At 32.8% G+C, this 24510-nt stretch overlaps 2 protein-coding genes across 7 annotated transcripts in view; one reads left to right on the forward strand and one right to left on the reverse strand.

Moving 5' to 3' along the window:
* Positions 1-15583, reverse strand: part of LOC118202161 (targeting protein for Xklp2-like) — a 101390-nt gene extending 85807 nt beyond the window's left edge. For 3 of the 5 annotated variants that reach the window (XM_085818482.1, XM_035374312.2, XM_085818483.1), the window contains exons 1-3: positions 15408-15583; positions 15108-15302; positions 2179-2413 (exon numbers count right to left, since the gene is read on the reverse strand). In XM_085818482.1, coding sequence (XP_085674608.1) covers positions 2179-2413; positions 15108-15302; positions 15408-15478 — 501 coding nt within the window. In that variant the 5' untranslated portion in view covers positions 15479-15583. The remainder of the gene's footprint in view (positions 1-2178; positions 2414-15107; positions 15303-15407) is intronic. The other 2 variants (XM_035374311.2, XM_085818481.1) reach the window with 2 other exon arrangements.
* Positions 15584-16313: 730 nt separating this feature from the next.
* Positions 16314-24510, forward strand: part of LOC118190978 (ribosome assembly protein METTL17, mitochondrial) — a 166848-nt gene continuing 158651 nt past the window's right edge. The window contains exon 1 of one of the 2 annotated variants that reach the window (XM_085818485.1): positions 16314-16759. In XM_085818485.1, coding sequence (XP_085674611.1) covers positions 16607-16759 — 153 coding nt within the window. In that variant the 5' untranslated portion in view covers positions 16314-16606. The remainder of the gene's footprint in view (positions 16760-24510) is intronic. The other variant, XM_085818484.1, reaches the window with a different exon arrangement.

Raw genomic sequence — 24510 nt, forward strand, 5'->3', positions numbered from 1 at the left:
CTGCACCAATATTGCCAGTATACTTTCTTGAGCATTGCTAGTACTTTCATCCAAATTTAGAGAAAATGGAGTCTCCTTTAAAGTTTTAATGATATTTTCCTTAATAGTTTTTGCGAGCCCATATTTCATCTTATAACATGCAGTAGTCCTGGACATTTCCAATGAGTTTAGTGCCCTCTGATCGCAGCTCAACTGTTTGCAGAGTTCAATTAAATTGGGAGCTACATTGAAAGAAAGAATTCTCGGCGATAAACGAAGTTATTAATACATACCTCTTGGCGTGCTTTTCTTGTCACTATATCCAATGGCCGAGCATCAGTCTCCAGTAAGTCATTAATTAGTATAATTACTTAAAATCATTGAATGTCTAATGCACTTTGAATATTTTATGTGCGTCACAGTTTTAGAATGATTTGTGAAAGCCTTGAATCCTTCCCCACCATACTTCAGCAGTGAGTTACAAAAAACACAATATGCTTGTCCAGCAACATTTATTTTCTTGCACCATGTGGTGATGGTATCTGCATTACCATCTCTCCGTTCAATCCAATTCCACCTAAATGCATTCCGGACACCTTCTTCTAATTGTATAATATCACTATTTATATCGAGAAATTTCATAGTGAAATTCTCTTGCGTACATAAATAAAAAAAAAAATATTTCAATAAAGGAAACGAAAAATTTACACGTGCATCAATAAATGAAACGAAAATTTTACACAGTGGAGAAAAAAAAGTTGAGAAGCGATCAATGACAAATAGCTAATACGGCGAAAAATCCCCCTTCTCTACTTATTGGTGCCACGCCAGGAGAGATAAGACCTTTGAACCCAGAGTCACGTGATCGCACATCTGGTCGAACGAAGTCTCTCCCTTTTTTTTCTGCCGCGCCTACTTGCCGAAAAGAATCCAGAAGAGAATGTCCGAGAACCGGAGGAATGAGTCGTAACTCGCAATAAGGAAAGAACAAAAAAGAAGTTTTTTCCCTCTTTTCATGCATTATCACTGCCTTTGGAGAAAGAAAGGAAAAGTTTTCACCACACACACTGACCTTGCGTTTTCTGCTTTCAAAGCAAACAAAATTACCCAGATCAAAATAAATAATTCATTATTATTCCTACTTCCTTTTGAACGACGATCCCCGGAATTTCCAGGTATCGAAGTTCAAAATCCCCGGAGCACAAACACCCCTGTAAATTATCTATATTTGTGAATTGAGAATAAAATTTTATGTTTTATAAAGAAGCTCATCTGCTATTTCGCTACAGAAAAACATCACAGAACCAAGATGGTTACACTAGTACATAATTATGCTTTTAATATGACAAAAATTAAATCCTATCCAGTTTTACAAAAAGGGTTATACTCTCATGTAATTTCCGGTTTCCATCATGCTTTTAATGGTATAGCTTACTCACATAAACAGAAAATAGGTTAAGTTACAGACAGAAACAGAAAAATGGCAAAGCACACAAGGGTTACCTGCCTAAGGTGATAAATGCCTTTGCAGAGGAATTTTGAAGGTAAACCGACTTGTATTTCTGTTATACATGGGAAAAGTTCACTTGGCATCGAACCCAGGCTGAACTCCCAACATTCAACTATCCTAACCACTCGGTCATTAGTGGGCCAAAGCAGTATAATAAATACAGGTAAAACCTAGTTGTTTAGAGACAGATAAAGACATGATAGTAACAGTTTTGAAGGAGCCCAGACAGACTTTTCCTGGATATTGCAATAATACTTTTATTTAATAACCTTCTTGGATATTACATTTGCTTATATTCTATCTGTTGTGCAGAAGTGACATTTCAAAGCATGTTAAATATGAGCAACATGTTTCATATATAATTTATTTTTACATAAGTGATATCTAAATAAATACGGCTTTTCCCCCAAAGAGAGTAAAATTCTCGTCTGGAAAGTTTACTTCTTCATACAGTAGGACCAAAATATTTCAAAAAATATTCATTGTATATCAAGTTTATTAAAGGCACAAATTTTGTTAAATATTAAGAAGATTATATCTGAAATCATAATATCAAAATTAGAAGATGCACAATAGAAATTTTTTTTTTCTAATATTAGTACCCAAATGCAGATATAAATAATTTACCTAAAAATAAATGTACAACTAATAAGACTAATTTATTTAATAATATAAGTCCAAATACTTACTGCAGTCTGAGTAAGCGTATTCTTCCGAAGCTGCATTTTGAAATCTTGTTCTTTATAATCAGAATTCTTATGAGGTTTGTCCTTTACACGATCATTTGTTTTGAACTGGAATGGTTTTGGAATAGTTGACTTGCATACCTTATGGGGCAAATTAGCATTACTTGAAGTCTTTTGTTTCCTTAATACTGGAAAATCTGATGTTAGGTTAGTGGACTCTTGTAATACTACTGGAGAGCTAAAAGAACAGAAATAAGTCAATTAATTAAACATACAGCTCAAACAAAATACCTTTTGACAAATAGGCAGATCAAGATTCATTGCTTTTATAACTCTACAGTGAAAAAATTCTATCATTCATTAGACTAAATGTTCTCCTATTTAAAGGGTACTAAGACCAAAGCTCTTTTCTTGTAGTTTTGTTATTAATACAGTTTGCTACAGCTTAATCTTATCTGAAATGATTTGCAAAATAAATAAATTACAAAGTGTAACTTTTACAGCAGGAAATATAATTCATATATATATATATATAAAAAAAATTCAACTGAAAAAAAAAGTATTCCGATTGAAAATTAATTTCATCAGTATGCAAAACAAACTATCAAAATCAAATGTACCCTTATTCAATTCTCTCTTATTTATTAATGTATTAACATAATATTCAATTTTTTCTCTACCTTGCTTTCATTGTTAGATAATACAGTACAAAGCCCGAAATTCGGACTTGTCGAGACTTCAGCAATTCCGGATATTTGATCATCAGTTTAAATCTAATAAGATGGCATGTAGCAGTTATAAAATTTAAACTATGAAATTGTGATTTATGAAATAATGAAGTGTTTATGATCGAAAGGTTATCAAAATTTAAAAAACAGCTTAATATTTATTTGTTTACCTTATTAAACATTTCTTTCAATATAAGTTGCTTCTTTTTTTGTGCTAATACTTTCTCTTTAATGCTGTAGACAGACATAATCTCTTATTGTTACATAGTTGAAGTCCTGTAATTGCTGTTTTGAGAATTCCGACTAACTTGTCAATCAAAATTTTCTCATTTTTAGTAACTTCTCTGTTGGTAGCGGTACTTTCTGTATCTAGAACCATACCCCAGATTTCACCATTCATTGATTGATTGATGGTTGAGAAGCATTGTCACAATGAAAAACTTTTATATCATCTTCATTTATTACTGCTTCTCCACATTTCTTTACAAAATCCGTTAATTGGAAAATTTCACCTTTGTTTTGCGATATTGGAAAACCTTTAAAATTAGCGGCTATTGTCATCAAATTTAGCTGTCCTTCACTATACACATTTGGTTAGGTATCATGAGCTTAGCGACTAATCACAAGTTGTTCTGTTAAATTTTATCTTGCTTCTATCACACACTGAGACAATTAAGCCTGAATTGCATTAGTTTAGTTACTTATTATACTTATGTTTATTTCTTGCACATGGTTAAGGTTTATCAGAGTTCTGAATAAATAAATTCCCACATATACTTAAGCCTTATTGAAGACAGGTGCTAGCTATCTTACCACATGATGCAGTCTCTGTGGGTCCTAAATTCTGCGACTCAGTGCAGCCGTACGAGTGCTGGTTCTGAGTTTATGTGAATAACAAATCAGTTATTCTTAATTCAAATAGCCCTTAATGCAATCTTTGGGTCTATGAGTATCATCAACAAAATCTCTTTTTAGCATATAGAAAGAATGTTTTGTCAAATTTTTCCTCATCAACATTTTTTAGTGCATTTAAGTTAAATCTGTAATCATAGTCAAGGGTAATGTCAACATAAAAGGTTACCATATTCCTTTATTATTCAATTACTAACATAAAAAAAAATTGCCTACACATCGCTACATGAGTCATTACTCAAGTTGTCATGTTTTAATAAACATGCGGTGATGAAAGGAAAGTATAATAAATAATGATTCGCCAGGTTGGAGTCTGATCAATGATGTATGTATGTGGAATGTTTCGGTTTGAGATGTGTGCCAAGCAGATACACAGCAACGAAACCAAATTACTGATCATACAAATTTATGGTAAAACGATTATTTCTTCAAACAAGGTATTTTATTTAGTGTTGAAGTGAAATTAAGAATTGGGACTTTCCAGATGTTTTATCAGATGCGGGGGGGGGGGGGATGAAATGGGCATGCATTAAAACCTACAAGAAAAACGCTGTTGATGGTTTTGAGGTTCGGATTTTAGATCATTCCAGATAATGGACGTCTGGATTTTTGACTGTATTATTCAGGCAATCTTTTTATTCAAATCAGTGCGATTGAGGGATATTTCTCTCTTGGTTATATATTCTTTGTTTCTGATTGCTATTTGTTATTTTTAAAGTGGTGAAAATGGAATCCTACTTTATTACACTGGAGTTTCAACTGTTTTTGTGAAATCATGATATCAAATTTGTGGAAGTCTCCGTCTTTTTTATAAAGGAAAAATAGATTTCTATGGGAGGAAAAAATTACAGAAGGATTTTTTCTAACTGATGAGTTGGATCTACAATACTTTTAATCTTCAATTAAAATCTAGCAGCACTTTTCACTAATATATTACTTTTAGTACTAACGTACTTTCTTCTTCCCTCGTTGACTACTTCTTTCCTCATTTTTTCAATGTATCATATAATTCTTATTTAATAATTAGAATTTGCATTTTAAATTGCTAAAGTGTGTTTTCTTTTGATATGCTGATAATGTTTGCTGACGTATGACAAATATCCAAAATTTTGTTGATCTTTAAAAATTTTTCACGGAAATCGTCAACTTACTGTAATTTCCGGAAGAAAGGCCGCATCAGCGTAAACGCCGCACTCGAGAAAAATGGCGGGAAAAAAATAAAAATTACACAGAAACGCCGCAATAGATTAAATTGCGCGTGACATTGTCGTGGGCCATATAGATGCAAAAACTCAACCTATCTTCACTATCTGAATTAAAAAGATTTAGTAAATCCTGATCTAAGTCTTCCAGATCGTCACATTCATCCTCTTGGTTTACAGTCTCTTTATCTAAGGATATAATTTCAGCTTCTTTGAACCCTGCTATTATTGACGATGTTTCTACCGATTTCCACGCACTTCCTGCCCACTTTGCAATTTCTTCAAAAGACGCTCTACGCATTTTACCACTTTTGGTTTACGTATACAATCCTTCACTCGCCCTTCACTCCCACAGCTTTGAAGGATTTATTACCTGACAAATCTAATGGTTGTAAGATTTTTGTCAAACCACCAGGTATTATTGCTTCGGTCGTAGACAATTTTTGACATCTGGTTTTCACTGACTCAAAGAGATGATCACGCATGGAATCCATTATCAATAACCCCTTTGGTTGGAAAAAAGATCCCATACGACACTGCAAAACTTTTTGTAGCCACTCATGCATGATTGTTTCGCACATCTAGCCGTTCTCATTTGCATAAATAATTACATCGTTAGGAAAATCTCCCTTCGGAATAGTCTTTCGTTTAAAAATGATTATCGGCTTTAGCTTGTCACTGTTTGCGGCACAAGCTAACACATATGTAAATGACGTTCTTTCATGCCCGTCATAAACACAGATACAGTTTTTGCACCAGTTTCATCAACACTTCTGTTTGCAGGAGAGTCGAAAGCTAACGGCGTTTCATCCATATTTATTATCTGTGACCGAAGAAGTTTTTTTTGTCGATAATAGCTGTCACATATTTTAGAAAAGATGACTTTTTATCCTGCCGTTCCATTGTTAATTGTTACCCGACTGTTGTTCTAGTACGCACAGAAATATTTTTCTTTTCATAAATCTGCTACACCTCCTTTGAAATCATTTATGTTCCTTCGTTTTGCTATAAATTTTGCTTTTAAGATAATTTTTACATTTGAAATTGCCATTCCCTTTCCTCGTTGCTCCTTTATCCAGTTTGCAAGGTCGTCCTCTAGATTTGGCCACCTTACAGTACTTCTTTTGGCTCGTTTCTGTTGTGGCATATTTTTATGAAGTTCATTTCAGTTCTCCAACGTTGAATACATCTGTCGTCCACTTCAAACTCTCGAGCTGCTGCTCGATTTCCAATTTGTTCAGCACATGAAATTACATTAAGCTTAAAACCAGCAGTATAGCTTCTGTGCCGTTTAGAGACATTTTCAACAATTTTCCGCTCCCTTCTTACTTAAAAACTATCCAACAGGTACTTGTACCCAAACTGATGGGATTTGTATCTGGCAGAATGCCAAGAAAAATCCATTCATGCTGAAGAGGAAATATGTAAGAGTTCGTTATTGCGGGGCAGGTGGAGTCATGCCCCGCAATTCTAGTCCTTCTTAATTCTAATTAGTTTCTTCTTAATTCTAGTCCAGGCTCAAATGATGTTCCAAAATGTACAAAAGGCAATAATGACACGGCATACCTAACAAAGTTCAACATTCAATCTAGTTTGAAAAGGAATTTATAAGAATACCAAACCAAATTAATCTAATCTGAAATCTATTTAACTGAAATCTATTTAACATCTAATCTGCAGCATTCAAGCTGCATCAAGCAATTCAAAAGCAAGTTCATACTGTTGTTGGAGGTCGGCGCTCAAGCCGCCGTGCAATCATTAAAACAAGCAGTCTCACTGCTTGTCTGAACAGGAAAATTCTTATTTTATTTGTATACTCCTCGGGGGTCGACTCAGGTAAAAACCAGGAAGCAACTGATTAGGATCTGTATTTAGGCAGTCTCGGCCACGGGTGTTTAAAATCAGTCTCCATAGGACTAGAGTCATTGCAAGTGATGGCTATTTCAAGCTCAACAGGGGCCATATGGCGTTCTTGTCTAGTTGTGGTTGAACTATATAGTCAAATATTCATGGTTGTCTGGGGTGAAACACCCCCATTGGTGGAGTTGGCGAATTCAGCGAGCCTTTAAACTGCTTGAGGTTTCCAATGGGTGCCTGGAGCCTCAAAACTCCATATTCATATCCTTCCATGGTTCCCCGGGGGGCACCTTAGGCCGACATCTGTATATGATGACGCAGTGCTAGCAGGCCGGATTGCTGGCCCGGTCTGTCTGACAGTGTTTAAGTGTTTCATTCTGCTGTCTGACATTGGGATCCCTTTTGATAGCAGATGTTTTTACCATCCCTCCAGAATAGGAACGTGGAATGTGAGTTGCTAAGTATTCCTGTCGACTGAATCTCAGCTCGTCGGCTCGACCGGTTAGCGGCCTCTTGGATTGCCTCTAGGGTTGGGTAGTTTAACTGTGTTAAGGGAGCCTCGAGCTTATCAGGTCTGAGTGGCCCTTCCTCCTAGCACACTGTCTTATTTGAACGAAAGTTATAACCACAGCAGGAGTTTGTCTCTGGTGTTTTCTTCTGTCTTAATTGAACGTGAAAATACGTGATGCATATGTAAGAGTAGACACATTCGACAAATTGCTTAATCCTTAATAATAAATGGCGGGAAAAAAATTAAAATTATACAGAAACGCCACAATAGATTAAATTGTGCGTGACATCGTCGTGGGCCATATAGATGCAAAAGCTCAACCTAAGTCCTGATATATGACATACCAGTTAAGAAAAATGCATGAAATGAAACCATAACTCAAAAATAAATTAAAGGTAAGAAATGTATAGCTTCTGTGCCGTTTAGAGACATTTTCAAAAATTTTCCACTCCCTTCTTACTTAAAAACTATCCAACAAGTACTTGTACCCAAACTGATGGGATCTGTATTTGGCAGAATGCCAAGAAAAATCCATTCATGCTGAAGGGGAAATACATCAGAGTTCGTTATTGCGAGGCAGTTGGTGTCGTGTCCGCCTTTGAAAAAAATTGCAGAAAAGGCGGGGGTGGGGAGAGGATGGGTCCTGGAAGATTCATTGAATGGCAGAGGAGAGAGACTATTCAAACTGATGAGAATGTTGATTTGAAAGGGGGAAGAATGTTATTGTTCTGAGATCTTGTTTAGGGTGAATAAGGCATGTAGGTCTGTTCAAGGGAAAGAATGTAAACAAAATAACGTTCGCAAAAAGCAACTGAGTGGTCTTTTGTGTGGGAACAGCACCAGTCTATGCACAATAACAAGGCCATCCAAACTATGTACAATGACCATCATAGGAAATATTTTATTTTTAGTGCACCTAAACGCCGCACCTGCTGAAAATTTAAGTTTTAAACACGTAAACGCCACGGCGTTTCTTCCGGAAATTATGGTATATCCAATAACTAACTTTTACCATCATTATTACAACAACTAGAACGCTAATATCTGCAGCTATTATGTAGCAAACACCAGAAAGGACTGCATGGATACTATGAGTTGCATACTTTCAGCATCAAAAACACAGGAACACTACTAAAGCAGATCCATCAATATAAACATTGGACAGCAGATCACGGATCCAACATACTGTGCATAAATTAGTCAACATTTATATTGGAATTGATAAACAGTTGAAGATGTGAAAAGAAGAAACATAAAATGAGCCTAATAATACCAGGTTATGTTAAAAAAATGGAGGGGGAAAAGACTTTAAGGTGCTTATTTTAAAGTAGCAGATTCTGCGAGGTGGATTTTCTTCGAGCTGTTGCACTGACTTGCACATTTCGGAGGTAACTGCAATAGCCCAAAGGTGTCAGAACGAAATTTTTAATCTAATTATGAGACTACACTGCAGACAGAGTTAGATCAGTCATTAAGCAAAATAAGCACATGCTTATGTAATTACTATACTACTGAAATTTATTGATGCTTAATGCATTTGCTTCTGTTTCATTTCATTTTGGTTTATTAAGTTATACTTAATATTAGTTATTTATAATAATTTCCTTAATTTTAATTCAGTAATTTAAACTGGATTTATTCTTTAATTTGTTAAAGTATATACTAATGGAATATATAATTATTTACCATACACAACTGCTTTTATTCCTCACAAGTATATTCAATAAAGAATCAGCTAATATATCCTGTAATGTTTCCTGTTTTGTAACCATTCTTAAATGAAAATTTGAGTAGCTTACAATCGATAGTTACCCTCTAAGTAAAAAAGCAACTTACAACTTAACAAGTTTTAAAAATCCGAACTGTTCACGCCCAGATGACACAATATCAACCACACACCATATTTATCTTCTTTTAAAATTGTACCAAAGTTGTAATTACGCAAAATTCTCTTTTGGGCTTGCACAGTATGTGAAATTCGTTTAATATTGATGCAACTGAATATGCAGTTTGCCATTATGTGTTCTATATCCTAGTACCTTGAAAATGAAAGCACTGGCCTGCATGGAGTGGGCCATTATATTCACCTGACTTCAGCTCTATCTAAACCTTGAGTAGCAACTGAACATGCTATCTCTACCTATGTACTTCCTCTTACTTTTATCAAAGAACCGCACTATTAGAAGAATGGCAGTTGTTGACCTCTGATGCATTTGACCGTTCAAAGAACATAATTTTATGGCTTCTATGAAGGGCAGAGGTGGTTACCTCTATTAAGATGAGATTTGCTTATTCGTATAGCTTACAGTTTCTTCCTTTTAATATAAAAAGCAGATGCATATTGAACTTCAACTAGTTATATTGCTTTACATTAAATATCCAGTTAAAACTGTTAATCTTATTAGCAAATATAACAAATTTTTACCCTAAATTCAAATTATGTTAGCTTTAAATAGGAGGTTATGCAGGTTCGTGTGACATTTGGAAGCTGCTGAATCATGCAATACTTGTAATTCAATATACCCTTTGGATCACTATTGATTTGTTTTTCACATCATTTCATTGTAAGCTGAACTGCATTGCAAACTTTGAAATAAGACAATTCAGTTTTTGCTGTTTTTTTCCTTCATCAGTTTACAATGATACTTTCAGAATTATCATTGGTCAGAAGTTGATATCAATGCTTTATTACTTCACATTGAGATATAATGATATTCTTACACAGTCTTGAATTCAGTTTTCTGAAATACTGATGCCTAAAACTGCACAACTCGCACTCTTTTGGTCTGCCAGGGACTTGTCACTCATACCTATTCTAAAAACATATATTTTTTTCTACAACAGACAAGTCATGTTATTTACACTATGGCAGTCTAGTTCTTCAATTACACTATAGCCTATTGCAGGTCAAAGCTGTCTCAATAAGCTACCTCCAAAGAATACGATTAGTCGCTACCAGTTCCACCAACACTTGATTTTTAGAGTCTTGATACCTATCTCCACACAGTCTATCTATCTTATGTGAGGTCTTTCTCTTTTCCTGGTACCCTCTACACTTGCAGCAAAGGTCACCTTTTTAACAGAGTTCAAATCGTCACATCTAAAAATATGCCCAAGCCACCTGATTCGATAAAATTACACTATGGCATTATAAATTAAAAATTCTAGAAGGAAGTAAGGAATTAGATAAAGATATTTTCTTATTAAAGGACCAACATATATGCTTTGTTGAAATTTGGCAACACCTGAGATTAATTTGGAGAAAATTAGAAAACATTATGACAACCTTCAAAAAATTAAAACCCAAATGTGAGGAGAACATAACATAGTTACCTTTGCGGAGTGGTAATTTAAAAACTATTACCTGCTATTATGGAATTAAATATGTGCCACCCTAAATAATGATGTTACACACATCCTTCCAAACAGGAAAACATTCCTCTTTGGCTTTTATTTTGACATTTAGCTACATCCCAAAGTCATTTGATTTTCTGTGCTTGTATGCCAGATGTTGAATCTATGATGAAGATCATTTTCCTGCGGGACAGCTTTTCACATTGCATCTCAAAATCCTTTACTTCCCAATAAAGGAAATCTGTTAGAGTAGATTGAAGGCTGCTCCTTGTATTACCATGAAGTTGTTTCATCAATTGTCAAGTTGTTCATTTCACCTGAGGAATTGAATGTTATGGAAAACCCTATTATGACCTAATCAGTTGCGTAATTGTGGTAAATTTTGAATGAAGGGAAAAGATTTGTAAGGGCTTGTGGTGTGTGTTGGTTAGGAAGTACATTGCTTGTTTTGGGATATACACAGTAGAATGGCTGAATGTGGTAAGATTAATTTGAAGTTTCTGTACAATTCGGAACTAAAGAGGACAAGAATTGACCGGTGTGCAAATGAAGATTTACTCAGTAGCCATTATAAGTGTCCTGCTTGTAGGAAGGAAATGCATCTGGTGGAATGAAAAGATCATTCAGATGGTTTTCAATAGGGTTGTCAGAAGAAAAGTTCAAATGGTTACCAGATAAAGCATTTGATCAGAAAGGGAACATTGTTCGAGAAAAGTCGTTTAAGTATGACTGACATTTTGATTTTTACGTGATTGTGGGTTTACAAAGCGAACCCATATTTTTGTCAATTTACATGGCGATGCTGATATACAGATTCTAGTTCAGATAATTTTAGGAAGTTTTTGGATGCTGTTAAGGAATTTTGTGTGCCACAGACTGAAGACACAGAAATTTCTAGTTGATCTTTACAATATGGTAACTGGTAGTCTGGCGACATTTTGGAGGCGATAAAGGTTACTACCTGGCACTTTGGTAATAATGTGAGCAGTACTCAGTTCTGATTACGCATTATTTTGTGTGAGGGAAATGAGAGATCATGGGATATGTCATGTGATATTAATGGACGAATTACGGTTCTTTAATCGGAAAAGGGGGGAAATCGGGAAAATATCTGGAAATTTTGTATTTGGCTTTATTCTGTGTTGTGTGAAACAGTGTTCGTGAATTTTTGGATCCCATGGCCGTAACTAAAGTGAATTCAAATTGGGTATTTATGTATGTGCTCATTTATATTTTAAGTAGTGTTTTTGAATTTAATTATATTTTAATTAAATGATAGTTATTTTGTGAATTTTATGTTTGTAGGAATTTGGTATACGTTTTAGTTGAAGTAAACGTGCATGGAAATAATATAAATATCTGACATATATGTTCTTTTTACCGGGTTTAAAGATTGAGAAAATTGTCATGTATTTTCGTGAAATTTTTCTAATTTATGAGAAAAAAGCAGTGTACATGGATATAGTGAAGAGTGTGCGCAATGCCATTTTTGTGCAATTCTGTGATGTTTTTTTAAGTAAAAATAAGTCGGCGTGTACATGGTTTAGTGATATTTTAATTAAATGATAGTTATTTTGTGAATTTTATGTTTGTAGGAATTTGGTATACGTTTAAGTTGAAGTAAACGTGCATGGAAATAATTTAAATATTTGATACTAAGTATTTGTAATGCTTGCGGTATGAATTCGTTGGTGACGTGTATAATGTAATAGATGATTTAAAGGTAAAAGTTTTTGGATATTTTATTTATTTTATATGTGGAAATGTTCATATTTGAAAAGGGTAAATACTTTTTCGCGATCAGGTAATTTCATATATGTTCTTTTTACCGGGTTTAAAGATTGAGAAAATTGTCATGTATTTTCGTGAAATTTTTTTAATTTATGAGAAAAAAGCAGTGTACATGGATATAGTGAAGAGTGTGCGCAATGCCATTTTTGTGCTATTCTGGGATGTTTTTTTAAGTAAAAATAAGTCGGCGTGTACATGGTTTATGTGTATGTGTTATTTCGAAAAACGCGTAAGGAGTATGGTATTGTGCACTTTTTCCCAATTTTGCAGTGAATATTTGTCATGATTAAGCAGTTTTGTTAGATAAAATTTCTAGCATAAGTGTAATTCGGCTAGTAGATTGTTGGAAGAAGTATTCAGTGGATAAAAAGAAAACATGTCTTTACTTCGTGAAGACAAAATGGCGGTGGGAAAAAAAAAATAGAGGGTTGCTGTGGGAGAGTTGGTCGCCAAATTTTCGCCAAAAAAACGCCAAGTTACTATAATGTAAAGATCAACCAAATTTCTAAATACGGTAAGTGGATACTTGCTTTGTGTAGTGCTTAGATGTATAAGATAAATTTCCTTTTTTTAATGTTACTTTATTGTTTGATTTAAAATGTAGATTATTGAGATTATGTACTTTTTGTTTGGCTCTACTGTAGAATTGGGTGCTCCTTTGACTTTTTAAGTGAAAATAAATTGATGTGTACATGGACAAAGGGAGTGTGCAATGCGAAGTTTGTGCCTCAGTGCTCTTTTTTTAATGGACTAACAGATTTTTAGGTAATTTACTTGTTCCACATGGTTGATAAAGTGATCCATATTGCTTAAGAATGCTACAAAAATTCCTTTCACCAAGCAAATATAACAAATTAGGAAAAGACAAATAAAAGGCAAATCTTTGGAATATGGTAACAGGTCGTTTGGCGACATTTTGGTAAGGTGATAAAGGTTACTAGCTAGGACTTTAGCAATAATCTGAGAAGTACAGAGTACCAAATTTGCCCTGTAAAAACAAATTTCTGTGCACTTTTCGTTCCACTACATTCCGGAAAATTCCGATCGTGATTTGGCTAAAGTGCAGAATCGCCCACGTATTTGTTTGGCACTTTTTACAAGATTAAGAAGAATTGGATTCTTGTCAATTTTCTGTGACTTTTTAAGTGACAATAGGTCAATGTGTACATGAATAAAGTAAACAGTGTGCGCAATGCCATTTTTGTGCAATTCTGGGATTTTTTTAAGTGAAAATAGGTTGGTTGACATGTACATGGATACCGAGTATGTGCAATTCTTAAAAACGCACCAAGCAGTGGGCGATTCTGCACTTTCCCCATGATTTTAGCTAATAAGCACTTAGAAACAATTTCGTACCTAATCTTCATCATGATTAAGCACTTTTGTTTGATAAAAGTTCTAGCATAAGTGTAATTCGGCTAGCAGATTGTTGGAAAAAATTTTGAGTTAAAAAAAAAGTCTTTACTCCGTAAAAACAAAATGGCATCCCCCCCCCCCCCAAAAAAAAAAAAAAAAACTAGCAGGTTGCTGTAGCAGGTTTGGTCACCAAATTTTCGCCAAGTTACCATAATCCAAAGATTCACAAAATAAAAATTAATGTACAAGAAAAAATTAATAAATAAGCTATAAAAAGAAGGGAAACAAAGCATAAAATTATTTTCACGGTGTTGTTTCTATATTTCATTTTAAAAGACAACATAATTAAGATTTTATAATTGATAACTAGCTCTTAATGAGCAAACAATCCTAGATACTTATGTGCCATCATAACCATCTTAACAGAACTTGCAAATTTTCAGAATGTGCCTTTGGCAGCCATGTACATAACAATCCTTCAATGAAGTAACATTGCAATTTTCACATGTGTTCTTTTTGTTGTATTCTAATGGTATTTTTATACAAATCGTCTATCTTATGCCTCAACACTGAATTTAAAACATGTGCAAGAAGTTTGATAGCAACTCAGGTAAAATTCCTTAACACAGAATTTTTTATATTGGGAACAATGAGGCGATGCATTTGGTAGATAGCTGATCCCCATGCTTGTGTGATGTCGTTATCTCTGCAAATTTCTGATGTTACTTTAAGTGTAAGCAGGCTGCTGTGTACTAGGGAAAAGAATAGCACAAAGAAATTGCAGCAAAATTTGGAGAAAACTGAAAGTGTTTTTATTTTTTAATGTATCATGTAATATTTAATATTTTAAATTACTAAAGTATGTTTTCTTTTCATATGTTGTTAACATTTGCAACTTACAATAAATATCAAAAGTCTGGGAATCTTTTAAAAAAATAAAAATTCGCGAAAAACACGAACTTGCACCCTTTAAGTAACTTTTAACATATATAAAAAATCACCGAATTGTAGCAAGGTGATTGTATTAATACGTAAGCACCCGATCCTGTTCTAATGATAGCAAGCATTACACATTACTTAGTAACAAAAATCCTTAATGAAAATTACATTATTTGAAGAAAAAATAAGCAATTTATTTATAAAGCGAATATAGAATGTTTATATTTAATGTATATATAATTAGACGTATTTACATGCAACATTTACATTAAAAAAATATACCTTGACTGAACACGAATACACTCTCCTGCTTGATTCTCTGGACTTGCAACATATTTTAAAGGTTTCGAAAACTCTAAGTATCCCTCCACATTTTCAATATTTGCTTTATTCAGTAACCGAGATGGAGTTTCTCGAAGTAAGTATGAACTTTTCTGTTTGCTGTCATTTTTAATTTCGGAGGTTTCCGTTTTACACCTATAACAAATTCATATTTAACTAGTGCAACAGTTTTCATGTACAAGTGAAAATTGTAAATAACGACAAATTTGATGTTAACGTATTCAACACGAGAAAACTTACTCAAAATCATCCAGGAAAGACTCAGATTCGAAGCAGACATATTGTGGGCAGTCAAAACTACTCACATTCATTTGGAATTTCTCAAATTAAATAACTGCGCTATTGTAAAACTTAAGATAAGGACAGAATCAAATATACTTTATTTGAAGTTTACTACAGTTGACAACAATTCTAAAGTAACCAATCAGAAAACAGTTCATGTTTGTTGCCATCTTATGATTCTAATGGTATCTGAGTTTATTTTGATGGTTAAGTAACAGTACGAGAAGTAATTTAAATCTAAATTGAGAAAAGAAATAAAATTTATAATTCATAGACCAGAATTGTATCGTGATAACAGGAGAAATATTTTTATCAAGTTTTATGGTTTAAACGTTTCCAAGGTTATGTGAAGATCAAAGATTAAAGGTGCAAAACCGGACTACCATGCTAGCATATCAGATATCATAATGAAATAGATAAAAAGTTCTACTAAAATAGAAAGTTCAGTAAAATAAATCATAGATTATGATCAGAAAAGCATATCCTTCGAACTGGTGACTGAAGAGCAAGAAAAGTAAAATACAAAGATCAGTGTAGTTCTAAAGGGCTAAATAATAATTTCAAAGATAATAAGCTGTTTCTCTCTTTTTTGGCGTCAAGGCTGTTCTCCGAAGAATACCTATTGATGTAACATTTACAATGAAGCCGAAACCAAATGTAATTTTCATAGAACATTAGCTTTGTTTATGAAAATATCATATTTAAGCCGATCAATTTGTCTATAATTTTTCATAATATACTTTAAATATGCAAAATTTAATATTTGATTTAACTAGACGAAGCATTAGTTTTTATGGAAAAGTTATGTTACTTATTTTCGTTATGAAATTGGCAACATAATATTGGTTGCATGTTTTTTTTTTTTTTTTTTTTTGCATTTCTTTATTTGAGCTGAATTATACGTTTCGAAGATTCCTAGAATAGAAGAACATAACATACTATTATAATAAAAATTCTAGTATTAGAGATTCTCCACAGTAATCGTAACAGAAGAAAATAAAATTTTAGTTCTGTTGGCTAAGAAATTATATATCATCTTGAATGCAATACTTATGTGAATAATATAGTTCATGCTTTTTGGGTGAAGCATTTTAATTGTTTAATGCTGATAATCAAATGCTGATTTCATAGTTTATTAAAACTTACCGAATAATACAATGAAGTTTATATCCAAAACTGTAACATACATGACGGTGAGCTTAAGCTGCTCAAAACTACTGTTGGATGAAGGCTGTTTTCTTTCTGTATTTAATAAGAGGAAAAATTTCGTGCACATCAGAAGTGATTGCCGATATTTTTGTCTAAACAAGGTATAGCATAAGTACTATCATTTAAATTTTTATACGTGAACTTTTTTTCTAATTATGGAAACGGTATCGTATGTTTTAATTTATAAAATCTAGAAAATAATATTTAGGTAAGCTACAAAGTATTAAAAATTATTTTAATGTTTGTGTATAATACATTGCTGTATCACTGACAGTACTCACTGGTAAGACTGCATCAGTTAAGTAAATTTTGTAAAAATCTTATGAGTCTACAGTGGTACCTCAGTATACAGACAGATTCTTGGAGTATTACCATCTAAACTTTTTTGTTAGGTGGAAAAAACTGATCTGTTCTTATAAAAAAAATTCCGATTGTTGCTATTACAATATTGTTTAATACTAAAATACAAATGCAGTGGTTGAAATATATATTTTACATAAACGAAGCACTGAATATACTATAATTTACATGTTTTTCTGTTGTCCAGGTAAAAAAAAAAGAAAAATTAGCATTCCCTATTATTTCTAATCATTGTTTGAGTACTCAATTTTGTCCCCTTTATAACATTTGTTGATTTAATAACAGGGCTGTGGAGTCGGTGGGAAAAATGACTGACTCCTGGAATTTTAATGACTCCGACTCGACTCTCTCATATATATATATATATATATATATATGTAAACATATACACATGGGTTACAGCTTATTTTTTTAATATAAAAGAAGTAATAGATGCTACAGAAAAAAAAAAAATTTATTGTGTAGCAAATTATTTATATTAATTAGCATTTATTATGAAATGGAAAAACTGGTATTAGTTATTTCTAAGAAACAGTATAGCTTCAGCAAGATTTTCTTTTGAGTTCCATAGATCTGATTTGATAAACTTCAGAGCTGAGAAGAGTCTTTCCACACTAACTTGAGTAGGAGGAAAAGCTGTTACTGTTAGGGCTACTTCTTTTAACTTGTCAGGATAGATTTTTAGAAGTTCTAAAAGATTTGTCTTGCAAGCGCAATTATATTTCTCTATTTCTTTAAAATCCGTGCAGAAATCTTGTTTGTATTTTTTCATTTTTATATCTAAATGCTCTAGTTCGCTTTGCCTTAGACTTTTCAATATTATCCAAAAATATTTCTCAAAATCTAATTCATCAGTGGAAAAGGATGATAGAGATTCAATTGCAATCTCTGCAATTTGACTGTCCTGAATCGAATTCTCCAATTGTTCTGAAAATAATTTCATTCTTAATGAAAGTTCATAGATGACTTTCTTTGCTTTTTAATTTGTTTGTCATCCAAGAAAATTTGGTGTTTTGGATCTCCATATATTGAACCCAGCAAGATCTCATTGTCTAGCAAACTAGTTTCTCTTTTCTGCATTGAAGAAATGAATCATTCTGCAATAAAAAGTCCATTTCAGAAAGAACAAACATCCCATTCTTGCCTCCTGTCAATTCTTCAGATTGCAGCTTTTTTGTGGCTATATACGGTATAGAAAGAAGAGTTTCCAATTCTGCAAGATCATTCCACAGTCTTTCTGTTAGTGAAACATTAAGGTTATCTACATCTCCTAAAAAAGTTCTTAATTATAAAAACCTCTTCATCATCAAATATGCACTTTCTTATTGCATTACTTGATCAATAATTTCTTCTTTTCCTGCTCGCTTCCTAAGAATGGCATCAATTTTAGGAGTTCTTGCTGCTATTGCTGCTTACCTAAATTTATCAGTGAGATTTGTAACTAAATGAATTAGTTTAATCATTAATGGCAAATATTACATCCATCCTCCTCCCTTATATTTATTTATTAATAGGTCAGTAAAATAGAAAATTACTATTTATTGATGTATGCAGTCCATAAATAAAAATAACTCAGCTTGTCATTAATTTTTTTAATTCATTTTAATTTCATTTCAAATTCAAACGTCCAATGAAAACTGGAAATTGGAGTCAGAGTCGACCTGTTTTTAGAGACTCCAGCTCTGACTCCTTTTACCCCAAAATCTGCCCGACTCCATGACTCTGAATCCACAGCCCTGTTTAATAACATCTTTAGTTTTTGCTATTGTAAATATCATCATACTTAGCATACAATATGCACTAGCCAAATGCACATACCATCTTCATATTTTTGACATTTTTTTTTTTTTTTTTTTTGTTCTCTATGACGATCCTAAGAATTTTCTTCATTGCAGAACTCTTCTCATGAATTTTATTAAAACTTGTTGTTAGTGAATTTACAAAAGATTTAAATGAAAAAAACAAACAAACAACAGTTGAAACTTCAGAGTTATAAGGTAAATTGTTTATTGAATAGTAACAACAGATGTGCTGACACTCATAGGCAGTTGTAGCAAGGCCTCGGAAGAGGTGAACAAATGTGGTGCGCATGGTTGTGACTCATCAAACTTGAGTCATATTCCAAATATAAGTAGTATACTAAAAATTCTCATGTTCAAACAGAACATATACCAAGTTGGACATATTGCAAGGCAGACTTATAACCAAGGTATTACTGTATTTGAAATTTGTTAATTTTCAACTTGGCCCTAAAAGTAATTTTGGCTTGTAAATTTCTAGTTATGTTGACTCTAACTTTTGTTTAAAATTTTTGGTACTTTTCCGTTTTGCCAGCGCAGGCGTTAAGGTCGCCAATAATGGTACAACTAATGCAAAATGTAATATCCTCACTGGTAACCTTTTATGCTTCATTTTCAAAACAATTCATGGCTAATCTTTAGAATATGGTAACAGGTAGTTTGGCGACATTTTGGTGAGGCGATAGAGGTTACTAGCTGGGACTTTAGCAATAATCTGAGAAGTACACAGTTCAAATCACAGATTATTTTATCTCAGAGAAATGAGAGATTGTGAGACATGTAATGTGATATTTTCCGGAAAATTCTGATTGTGATTTTAGCTAATAAGTACTTAGAAACAATTTCGCTGCTAAAGTGCAGAATCGCCCACTTATTTGTTTGTCGCTTTTTACAAGAGTAAGAAGAATTGAATTTTTGTCAATTTTGATTGACTTTTTAAGTGAAAATAGGTCAATGTATACACAGATAAAGTCAAGAGTGTGCGCAATGCCATTTTTGTGCAATACTGGGATGTTTTTTTAAGTGAAAATAGGTCGACGTGTACATGGATATCGTGTATGTGCAATTCTTGAAAACGCGGCAAGCAGTGTGCGATTCTGCACTTTCTCCCAATTTCGCACCTAATCTTCGTCATGATTAAGCATTTTTGTTCCATAAAAGTTATAGTATAAGCGTAATTCGGCTAGCAGATTGTTGGAAAAATTGTTGAGTAAAAAAAAAATTTTTAAAAAAATGCCTTTACTTCGTGAAAACAAAATGCCGTCCAAAACAAAACTAGCAGGTTGCTGTAGCAGGGTTGGTCGCCTAATTTTCGCCAAAAAATCGCCAAGTTACCATAATGTAAAGATTCACCCAATTCACAACCATTTATTATCAGATTGATTGTTTCTTTCAATACTGTCATATATAATTTTTACCAAGTAGTTCAATTTTATGCCCTAAGGCCATTCTCTGTAATTAAGTCAATTAGGATGCAATCACACCGCTCACCCAAAGGCGAAAATATAGAGAAGGCAAAGTCAAGGTTTAAATTCATCAATTCTAATGAAAATGCACTAGCGAAGTAAAGCACTTACATAATTTCTGAGTGAGCTATTTGTACGAATTGAAATAATTCTTGCATTTAAACTTTTATTCAAAATTAAGATTGAACTTGAAATTAATGTAGATAATTACTGAGAGAATTAGATTTTTGTAGCGTAGTTTGCATAAGATGAGCTCACTTGGGGGTCATGTGATATGAAAAGGCAAATCAGGATGTTGAATTAATGATATTAAAATGCTTATGCCTTTAAAATAAAAAATTCTTAGAACTAACATTTTTTATGTGTATATATTGTATATTGTCGGCAATAAAGTTCTTGGCGGGATTTGCGCCGGCGAAACGGAAAAGTACCAAATTTTTCTATGAGAAACCATATGAAACTGGGCCTGGAATTAAAACACACAGATAATGAAATTAACTGTGCCTGTTATAACTTTAGTTAGCATTAAGATGTTGGAGGAATAATTAAAAGATTATTTAGAAAAGGAATTTGGTACTTACGTATTAACGCAACAGCCTTAGAACAATTTGGCCATTTCCTAAACATGAAAAGGTAAAAAAAAGTATCAGGTGCAAGTTAGTGGTTTCTGTGCCTTTTATTAGAAGATTCCCAAACTATCAATTTTCATTTAAGTTGGTGAACATTATCAGCATATGAAAAGAAAACATACTTTAGCAATTTAAAATATGAATTTGAATCATTAAATAAGGATTGCATTATACATTAAAAAATATAACACTTACATTCTTCTTCAAATCATTCTGTAATTTTTCTGTGCTGTTCTTCTGAAGGTCACCGTGATCTGTTTTCGCTTAAAAACACCAGAGAATTGTGCGGGTTCAGCTTTGTGTAATTCTCAGTAACACAGGGTTCGTACAGTCCTTAAGAGTCCTTTAAAGTCCTTAAATTTTTTGGAATCGATAATTTTGGTCCTTAAAAGTCCTTAATTTTGGCCAAAATCAGCAGAAGGTCCTTAATTTTAATCATCTGAAATTTCTGTCTGTTTTTATGACTGCCATTTTGAGTGTGAATTAGCATTTTGGAGGAATATTTTTAGCGATTCACTGACACATATGGTTATCTTTTGAATGGGTTATAATTTGTTTCTATTTGTAATATAAATGATGGGATACTTGAGTTTCTAAGCAAAAAGTGAAATATAAGCATTTTGAAATTCATTTTTTCTAATAAAGAAATCTTAAACAACTTTTCGCTTTTGGGGATGTGAATTCTTTTATTAAACGGTTCTAAATTTAGCGACTTGTCAACATTTTGGCGATTTTAAGATCAGTTTCTATAGAAAATTTTTAATTCCGAGATCTGAGAATTTTTAGACGATTTTTTTAAAACATCACAACATTGAAAAATTTTATTAAAATAATGGTAATATATTGAAATTATATTTAAAAATAACATTAAACTAAAACATCTCTATTTTTCGCTGTCATATTATAATTTTTCATTTTGGCAACTTATTATACAATATTATGAATCTGAAAAATAAGGCATAATGCTATAAAGCATAATTTACGAAACAGCTCTTAAGAAGAGCAAAATTAGCTATGTAATTAATTCAAAATTTCTTCTTTTTAATTTTTTCATAGTAAGCATTTTCCCCGTCTCAGAATATTAAAAATTCTCAGAATGTGTGTCAATTTTCTCTATAAAATTAATTTTGCATTTTTTCCCTTTTTTTTCCCGAAGTATTTCTCCCTTTTTGCTGTTACAGAATTGGTATGGATAATTTTTCTCTAGTATTTTAGACATTGCAGCTTGTAAAGTTTAGAAGGATTTGCAGGCAAGATTTATAGACCCATGATTCTAGAAGATTTGAGAAATATGTGACAAAATGAAAAATGTCTCCATGGTATCAACATGTAATGGATGTATTTTACAGAAATTTTGTGATGAATTTCTTACCTTTTGGAGAACGTCTGGAAGAACAATGAAAACATAATATTTGAATGTTTTACTTCTGATACTAAAATCTTTTCCTAACATGTTTATGTTCCCTTTCTTTTCTCTACTTTTCACTAGACACAAGTATGGAAAATATCAAAACTGCTTCTAATCTCATCACATGGCCAGACATTATAGAAAGGGATTTTTTTATTAATAAAGAAATTGAAAATTTACAATTTAAAAGATTCATCTAATATGTCTTAATGCATCAACACATAGCTGGCACTAGGCATTTCCCACCTGATGCAATCTCTGTGAATCCTAAATTCTGCTGCCTAGTGCCTTTCTAAATTCTGCTTCCAATGCCTGCTGTAAATTCTAAAAGTTTTGCTATTTCTAGATTTTGTTGTTCGGTGTGTCACTAAGTTCTAAAAATTCTGCCACATCAGCTTTGTGATTGGACTTTACCAATTATACTTCATATTTCTTCTGAATGTTCATATTACTAAAGAAATAAAATTAGCTACTTTTTCTATACATTCTAAATGTATTTAGTGTTTTTTAGAATAACAGAAATCCTTAGTTAGATTTAAAAATTCTAAAATGAAAAGGAAACATGTTGAAAAAAGAAACTGAGTACATAAAGAAAATTACTCTTCAAAGATATGTGCAGTTTTTATTATGTAACTTACCTGTTGTTTATGATTTCAGCCTTTCAGTTTATGATTCAGTCGAGGGTTTAGGGCTATTTAACTTTTACCAGATCAAGTAAACCCTCATAGGTACCTTGTGGAGAGGTTGACAAGTTAGGAGATAAGCACGCAGAAACTAGCGAGAGCATTGGTTTGCATATTGAGACAACTCTCTAATTGTTAGAAAAGATGCTTAAAGAGAAGGAAATCTATATAAACCAGCCAAAATGTTTGGAAAGGCTTCAAATTAAAATGAAGGATAAATATTTTGTTGAGTGGGTACAACTCTGATATGCGCCCTAATTTCACCAAATGTGGCGATATGTGTTATGCACTGGTTTTTGGTGCGATTGCGTGTTGTATGGCAACCCTGTTGACGTTGAAAAATCTTTCGCTGGAGTTCGTTGGTTCGCGTCATGCTTTGTGTCTGAGAAGCTAGGGGGGAAAGATATAATGGTGAAAGTTGTTGAATTGAAGTTCGGCAAAAGGAAATATCGTGGCCATCCTGTTGAGGGGCAATGGGTATTTGGAGGTGTGGAAAGAGGGTATGGGAGATTATTTTTAGTGGCTGTGCATGATAGAAGTAGGGACTTGTGATTATTTGTGAACCATATTATGAATTTTCTGGATAGCGTGTCTGGCTGTCATATAAATACGATAGTGATTACGTGGCGGCATGTTAAAGGCGGTATAAAATTGGTATTTCTGCTGTTCAAAAAAGCATTAATGGTAAGTGCATTTTATTTTATTCTTGTTCTTATTTTATAGAATGTTATGTTCATTGTTTTTTTAGTATGAATTTCTGTTGTTATTGTTGTTTTTTTGAATTGTTTGAAATTTATTTTAGTTATTTTGTTGATTAGTGCATATTGTCTAAATTGTGCAATTCGTAGATGTTTTTTAAAGTTGAAACAGAACGCTGTGTACATGGTATTCTTTGAAATTTATTGTTGTTATGTTAATTTATTAAAGTGAGGTGTGCGTAGTTCGTAGATTCGTTTGTTGCCTAAATTGTGCAATTTGTAGATGTTTTTTTACGTTGAAACAAGATGCTGTGTACATGGTATTCTTTGAAATTTATTGTTGTTATGTTAATTTATTAAAGTGAGTTGTGCGTAGTTTGTAGATTCGTTCGTTGCCTAGATTGTGCCATTCGTAGATTTTTTTTAAGTTAAAACATATCGCTGTGTACATGGACTCTTGTCAAATAATTTTGGTTAGAAACTTCAGGGTTTTGCTATCTAAATTTTTTGTTTTTGTTTCAGATTTTTACCTTAAATTGTGTGTTTAAAACATGGTTTTCGCACACGAAAACCGTGTTTTTGGAGACATTTTAGGCTTAAAGTTCGAAATGTAGACAAAAAATTTGGATAGCAATATGGAGTTTCTCGCCAAAAATATATGGCGACTTGAGGGTGCATGTCAGAGTAGTTCCGTTGAGTGTTGTTGAGCTTTTAATGTGTAATTATCCTAATATCGTTTAAGAATCAATGTCATAAATTACATGTATTTTAAACTGTCAAGTTTTATTAGATTTTGATAGGGCTCTTTT

The sequence above is a fragment of the Stegodyphus dumicola genome, chromosome 6, assembly GCF_044657685.1.
Source record: "Stegodyphus dumicola isolate Sdum_Otavi_A_Nest chromosome 6, ASM4465768v1".
Lineage (NCBI taxonomy): Eukaryota > Metazoa > Arthropoda > Arachnida > Araneae > Eresidae > Stegodyphus > Stegodyphus dumicola.